This window comes from Chaetodon auriga, chromosome 4 (genome assembly GCF_051107435.1).
Source record: "Chaetodon auriga isolate fChaAug3 chromosome 4, fChaAug3.hap1, whole genome shotgun sequence".
In the NCBI taxonomy this organism is placed as follows: Eukaryota; Metazoa; Chordata; class Actinopteri; order Chaetodontiformes; family Chaetodontidae; genus Chaetodon; species Chaetodon auriga.
This window is the reverse complement of record NC_135077.1, coordinates 21,284,559-21,292,288: the sequence shown is the minus strand read 5'-3', so window position 1 is coordinate 21,292,288 and position 7,730 is coordinate 21,284,559. Positions and strand designations below refer to the sequence as shown.

The 7,730-nt window shown below is 43.8% G+C and overlaps 1 protein-coding gene across 1 annotated transcript in view; it reads right to left on the bottom strand.

The window, feature by feature from the left end:
• Positions 1-1,195: 1,195 nt before the first annotated feature.
• The window catches only part of cnnm2b (cyclin and CBS domain divalent metal cation transport mediator 2b), a 33,799-nt gene continuing 27,264 nt past the window's right edge, over positions 1,196-7,730 (bottom strand). Inside the window, exons 6-8 of the mRNA XM_076728469.1 lie at positions 7,412-7,474; positions 5,068-5,246; positions 1,196-4,865 (exon numbers count right to left, since the gene is read on the bottom strand). Coding sequence (XP_076584584.1) covers positions 4,584-4,865; positions 5,068-5,246; positions 7,412-7,474 — 524 coding nt within the window. The 3' untranslated portion in view covers positions 1,196-4,583. The remainder of the gene's footprint in view (positions 4,866-5,067; positions 5,247-7,411; positions 7,475-7,730) is intronic.

Sequence of the window (7,730 nt, the reverse complement as noted above, 5' to 3'; positions counted from 1 at the left end):
ACAAATTGCTACTGTCTAACACAGGGAAATAATGAGAAACAGGAGGTCAACAGGGACACACAGCTGATCAATAATGCAGTTGAGCAAAAGAAAAGACAGAGGCTGTGGACACTTCTAGAAGCTGATGTGTTACATTAATGACAAAGCACTGTACCTCACTCATTCACGCTGTGCAGTCAAACGCTGTGCGGACCCAAAGACCTGTGCTTCCTTTTTTTCCAGTCAGACAGTCTGGAATAAGACAATGTTTCCAACCTTAAAGACATTAAAACAGAAAACTGTCTGCAGACGTCAAAGTGAGGCGCCTCACTTTGACGTCTGCAGACAGTCTTCCACCTCTTTGGTAAGAAGGAGGATAGTGGGATGCTGAGAAATGTAGCAGAAGTAGCAAAAAGTCCATCATATCATGTGTCGTAGTGTGATGTCTCTTATACAGCAAAGTCTATGTAAACACTCTCCTGGCTTCAGTGTTGGGACCTGTAAACTTAACCTGATGGGTTTCAGCAACTCACTGTTATTAGAGTTGAAGACATTACTGTTGACATTATTGTGTCACAGTTTGTCACATTTATGGTCATCAGGAGAGAGGGTGTGCTGCTGCAGCATATTGCCTCAGTCATGACAGCAACGTTACTGTCCTCAATAAGTCCTGAAAATATACTTTGATTGACTATTTATATCCCCTGGCTCATCAGCCGCTTCTTCTCTGACACGCCTCACTGAGGTGCTGCGTCTCTGTAGGTTTAAAGCAACGATATGTAGCTTTAGCAGAGCAGCAGCCTGAAGTGACAATTAAAATAGTAAGAGGATAAAGGTGTAACAGCAGCACAAGAAGAGAAGAGTCAAAATGTCAGGACTCAGTGACAGCTATATAGCAATATCTAAGTTTGCTAACATAAGCTAAAATTGGCTATTACAAGCTACTGGTCATAGCAGACCAAGGAAATTGGAAAACAAAACCCCTGAGTGTGCTGAACTGAGCAAGGTTTCATTTCATTGCGTATGAAGTCAACTTTGAATTTGAAAGAAGACTGTGTTAGGCTTTCATTCAAAAGTTACATACTGTCACTTTAAGTGCTATAAATTACCATATTACTCAGAGGAAACTAGCACCTTTGTATCGCTGAAGGATACCAAAGCCTCATCAGAAAACATTCAGAAGTAACAGATTGAGTACATTGAGCCACCAACTGTCTGTCTGTTAATCATTCACTTTTTTATTAAACCACCAGCTGGTGGAGGCAATGGGAATGTTGTCTTCAGGTAGAAGAAGCATTATGGACAGCATATGGGTACAGTAGCAGCATTGGGATGGACAGAAGACCAGTTAAACACAGGCCTGCAAAGCATTCACATGATGGACGGATGACGGTCTGTGTTCAGCAGAGGACGGAGTGTGTGAGAGAGAAACATAGCATGTGTGTGTAAGAATAATGAAATAACCCAGTCCCAGCTGATGTTCCCCCCCAGTGTTTCCTATTGTGCGTTTGGACTTTTGCTTCTCGCTCTCCTGTCAGGCACTGAGATCCACCGGCTTCTAAAGCAAAGCAGAGTATGAATATCACAAAGCACAATCTTACAATCTGATCATCATTCATCGCTTTATCACTGGAGTGATTGTCCCTGCAGAGCAGAGCGGGCCTGCTGCAGAGGAGCACTTTCAAGTAAACAATAAACAACAGCGAACACAGCTGCAAACAATGCAGACGTACTCTGTGTGTGTGGTTATACAGCCGAGACGCCCCTCGTGGCTGAACAGACGGAGGGGCTGTTTGTCCATGTGTGCTGTTTTCAGAGGCTGTTACATGTGGAAACAGCGACCACCAGTGGTTACAAACGGCAACTGAATATTAACAGAAAGGCATTCAGCTGTAGGACACTGATGTTGCCTGTAAGGTGGCAAGAAAACGGCCAGCATACAGTACACATAATGTTAATGAACAGGCCTGGAAGTGAAATCAAAGTCATTTCAGAGTTAAAGAGTTAAAACCTACGCCCCTACAGATATGAAGTAAACAATCATTCTACGCTAAGACTTAGGAAGGAAAGATTTCAAGCACATGTACAGTATCTTAAAACTCATTCCTGTCTTCATGAGGTAAAACAATAAGGGCAAGAAGGTACTAAAGCAAAAAACAAAAGGCTTAAAGCAATAGGTCGACATTTACGCTCACTTGCTTTCTTGCCAAGATTGATACCACTCACTTACACGTACGCTAAATATGAAGCTGGAGCCAACAGATGTTAGTTTAGCATAAAGATTGACAGACTGTGTAAAGACAGTGAGAAACAGCTAGCCTAGCTCTGTCTGAGGTGACCCAAAAAAGCTTGCTTATAAGCGTCAAATTGTGGAGTTAAGTATTTCTCTTTCTTGGCCTGGAGCTGCAACATCCAGGAATAATTAACGAGTTTTAGAGGAGATGGTTGGCAGGTTTCTTTAACCTGTGGACAGAGGCAGGTTAGGTAGCTAGCTGTTTCCAGTTTTTATGCTAGGCTAAGCTAACCAGCCGCTGGCCATAGCCTCCCATGTAGCGGAGATATAAGAGAGTGGTATTGACCTTATCATCTAACTCTCAGCAAGAATCCAAATCAGCGAATTTCCCAAAATGTCAAACTATTCTTTAATTGTGTGTTCTTGAAATTGTGAAAACAAAACATATATGGCTACAGAGTTTCTAAGATAAAATGAAATCAATATAAATATCTCTCTTCAATAGCAGCCAACATTTGTGAAGAATAGTTTAGAATTTGATCTGAATTAATACAAGAATGATTAAACATGGATTATAATCTACGCTGTGTTGGGAGCCAAAACAAGTAAAGTCTAGTCTCTTTCACATTCACTGCTGTCAAAAAATAGCCTTTATGAACCGAACCGCCGGGCTAAGTTTTGTGGGCGCAAACATGCAAGTACCACACATGCAAAAAGAACTAAAAACAAAACCAAACAAAAAACCTCATTCACACACATAAACAGTGGAAAAGCATAGGTGTGTATCATTCATGGACATGTTTAATGTCGAGGTTACTTTTTGTGACGTTGATGATGCTCAACATGTTAGATGAGGTCATTAATACTGTGCAATTATCAAGTTTGATTATGCGTAAAATTGCCAAAAAAAAAAAAAAGAAACAAAAAAAAAAGAAAAAGGACATATAACCTCCACATGCATCGGTGCCCACGCTGTCACTTTCACACACCCCCTCACCCAATAACCCCCCCCACTGTGAAAAGCCTAGGCATCATGACTCCCATGCGAACGTATAGTGGACGAGCTCGAGGTCAAAGGGTGCAAAAACATGAAAGAGACAAAGAGAAAGAGAGACTGACTAAGGACAATGTTGCTTGTGGATGGCTGCAGTTGAGCATTTTTTCAAAAACAAATATACACATACATACAGTACATACATACAAATATATCTGTCAATTTATAATACAGTGATTTTTTTTATTCATGATCATCTCTTAAATAAATTGCAGTTCATTGCACTTTGTTAAAATAATTAATTATATGATTTCTCTTAAAGGCAATAGTGTGATTTTTTTAAAGGTGAAAAAGATAGAGTACCATAAGCCTGATTTAGGATAATAGTAAAAATAACAAGATCTGTAATATACATACTGTATCTGTAAAAGACCCTCACCTCCTCATATACATGAATGGATGTTCGTCTCCATATATGTAGCATGTCCTTTTTGATATGACACGTGTGCCTCACGCACACCTTTGTGTACATGCTGGTGCATGCTCGTATGCCAGTTTATGTCATATCATGTCTCCACGCATACATATATACATACAATATTATAAAATAAATAAATACAGGAAAACATTCTTGGTTCGTGGTTTAACGGTTTCTTTCAAAGCGGTTTTTGGTGCAGTCTTTGACCAACCGTTGCTCTCTGCTTGTTTGGGTTTGAGTCCTTGCTGATGGGATCAACAGTCAACTGAGCCTCCCTGAAAGATGCATGGCTGGGGGAGTTGCATTTGTGTGGGTGCGTGTGTGTGTGTAGGGGAATGTGACTGTGTTTGAACATGTGTGTGTATGTGTGCAAAAACAGTCTGTGTCCAGTGAAAGATGGGGGGACCAAAGTCTTTGGCCTGAGGACAAAATACAGCCAGTTTTGTGTTATTCTGAGTGTGTGTGTGTGTGTGTGTGTGTGTGTGTGTGTGTGTGTGTGTGTGTGTGTGTGTGTCAGGGAAAGGGGGACAGGGTTTGCATGCACTCTGTCATCCTCTGGTCCGGGTCACCGCTATGAAAGTGTCAGATTGTCCCAAAAAAGAAGCTCAGTCACAGGTACTGTCCGAGTGCACCCTCTGTAAGAGGGTGTAGTACAGCAAGGATTCTGACAGCGTTCAGGTGGGGGCGTTCAGGGTGACACGGCACCCGTCCTCCCCACTGCCCCTCCATGAAAGGGTCTCACTGACTGACTGACTGACTGGGGGCTACTGGTTGGAGCAGAACCCTCACTCCACCCGCCTCCGCTTCCCCACTTTCCCTCATCTCCATCTACGCCACCGCTCCCTGTGTGTCCTAGAGACAGGGTGGAGGGTCTGGGTCTCCACCGGGCTCGGCGGGGGCTAGATGGGTCCTTCATTGTGGGCGCTGTGGTTGCTCCTGCTGAGGCCCACACAGTTCTGCTGCTGGTTGAGCAGGTGGGACGTCTCATTGGCCACGACTACGGACACGGCAGGGGTGGTGCTCGTGGTGCTGCCGGTGGTGGTGACAACGGTGGGGGTCTCCACCCCGTCATGGAGCTCCGTCAGCGTGAGCTCGATCTTAGTGAACTCACTGTCTGTCGACTGGGGCGTTTTGTCCATCCGTGACGCCATTACGGCGTTCTGGTATTGCTGGCGTGTTACCTAGGAAACAGAAAGGATGGAGCCATGATGAGGTCAAAAATCACAGCTTGTAGGCCTGGTAGGTAGCAAATCAAAAGGCTTTTCATAGCTGGAGGGAAATATTTGGCTCTTGAGCTGCTCGATGCTCCGCTATCTTCACCAGCTACAAAACCAAAACAATGAGCCGGACGACGCTGAAACGGTCAGAGCCTTTCTCGCTCACCTTTATGAACTGCAGGTCTGAGCGCGCTCGGACTGAGTAGTCTGGTACGTAGATCTGCAGGAAGGAGTTGAGCTGGTTGTTGCTGCTGCCGAGAGTCGGGGTGATGGCGTCTATACGATCACTCCTGTTCAGTGAGTCTGAGTGGTTGAGTCCGAACGGCCGTGGCGGAGATTTATTTTCTGTGAGGAGGCGATGTGAGAGGAGAAAACATTTAAAGCCCCGAAACACACGAATACACATGAGAGACAAAGGCTGGATGAAGACAACAGACACATGATGTGGATTGCCTTGAAAACTTGTACAGACATTTGTGGTGCCGAGGATGAATCATGAGCTTTTTGTTGACCCCCTGACTTTTCCTCTAGCGCCACCAGTAGGTTTAAGTTTTCAATTATACTGTGAATATCTCAACCTCTCCTCTGTCTTTTCCGCTGGCATCACAACAAGGTTTAAATTTGTGGTTTTACAGAGTCCTGCTCTCCTCAGGATGAATTAGAAAACTGAGTGAAGTAACTCTTTCTAGTACCATCATTAAGTCAAAATGTGTGTTTGTCCAATACTTTGGGTCGTGACCAAATATCTGCAAAATGAACGACATTCCCATGAACCTCAGTTTTACTTTGAGTTCAGTGCTAATTAGCTAATATTAGCATACTAACAAGTTAAACTAAGATTGTGAACATTGTAATCATTACACCTTCTTAGCATCAGCATGCTAGCATTGTCACATTGAGCATGTTAGCACGGTGATGTTAGCATTTAGCTGAAAAGACCAATGTGCAGCCTAAGTACAGCCTAACAGAGATGCAGACTGTCGGTCTTGCCAATAAGCAGAGGAGTCAGTCATCAATCACTCAATTCACATCCCCACTGCTCTAATCTATCTCTAACTTTATATGACACTTGCAATTGATTGATTGATTTGGTCTTGTTAGGTGCTCTCTACAGCCTGAACCTCTTGATCATCGCAGTTGTAAGTACAACACATCTTGTACTTGGATGTATTTTGCAGACTTTGATGGCTACATATACAAAACGTCTTGTGGTGCTGCTGCTGAAACGACCTGAGCTGCTCAACAGCTTCATCAGCACTTAGCATCCTGTGTGCTGCCGACATTTTTCACGGTCAACTGTTTGACACTAGCACGCACACACTTGCTGTGATGTATGGAAATCTAATTTCTACATAAGTCTTAAGGTGAGGGCAGTTTCATACAGCTTCCATTGAGGCGGTGGTCTCCAGTGATGCTGCTTCCTTCTATGCGCTACCACATAGAAGACTTGTTCTGTTTTTTTGTTTTTTTTACTTTTGTTATTATTTTTTTTATTTTTAATTAAAGCCAGATTATGTTTTCCACTTCTTAAAGAAGCCTAGTGAAAATCACACACAACAAAGTGGAAACGGCTTGGCCAACGCTAATGCTACTACGCAGACTGGAATGTATGTAATCCCATGTAGGAATATGTGTGCGTGTGTGTGTGTGTGCGTGTGTGTGTGTGTGTGTGTGTGTGTGTGTGTGTGTGTGTGTGTGTGTGTGTGTGTGAGCAGACCGAGCACAGTGGGCCAAAGACCTGGCATGTGAACTCTTGTGGATTAGTACTCCACTTTCTAGGGGCCGCAGGGACCAGGTCAATACAGAAAGCTGCGGTGTGTGTCAAGAACACACATAATGCATTTCCACGCACTCAAACTGGGTAAAAAAACACGTTAAGAGGTGCACTGTAGGTCACTGCTAAAGAGAGAACGAGAGTGTATTTGTTCAACTGCATTTCCGGATATACGAGGGTGTGTTTGTGTTCGTGGCAGCATGTCCGTAGTTCTGCGTTGAGTGTGTGCGCTCTGTGTACGTGTGGCCGTGCGTGCGGACATATGTGTATGTGCGTGTCTTTGTATGTGCGCTTAGTGGTGTCCAGCAGGGGGCTGTAGCTGTAGGTCTTGTTTATGTTGTCAGAGGGTTAAAGGTTAGGGGCGAGCGGGGCGGAGCCTGGGTCCGCTCTGGGGCCTCCAGTCTCCAACACCATTCAGCCACTTGACTAATGGCTCAGAGGATGAGGGTGTTAAGTCTCAGTCCGAATGTGTTTTCCTCTCTCCCTCTTATGCATGTACAGTACATGTTGCATTCAGGTACAAACAGACATAAGACAGACATAAATGAGCAGATGCTCCTGTAAGTTTATAAAAAGCATCCAAGTTAAACAATCTCCTATGCAACTTATTCATTTCAGCAAAACATCATTATCATGTTTCAAACTCTGACATCTAATCAGTGGACGGGACAATAACAGTGTGGTATTAGACGTGAAGATCAGTGTGTGTATGGACTGCAAAGACAGGCCGCTGTACCTGGAGATCCTGCGAGGGATTCAGCCCGACTGACCACAAATGTACGAGACAGGGACAGAGGCACTTTAGGGAGAGAGAGACAGACACGAGTGAAGAAGAGAAGAGAGAAAAGAGCCTGTTAAAGTTTCATTACAAACAGTAAACATGGATTACATCTGGCAGAGAAACATTGGCATCACTTGAGTAGTCCCAACAGGTGCAAACTGTCAATCATCACAGCTACTTAGCAGCTTAAGATGAAATATAAAATAATAAATAAATGCACTCCTGGTACAGCATGTCTAATCACACAGTCATCTAATTTCTGAGAGACTGCACT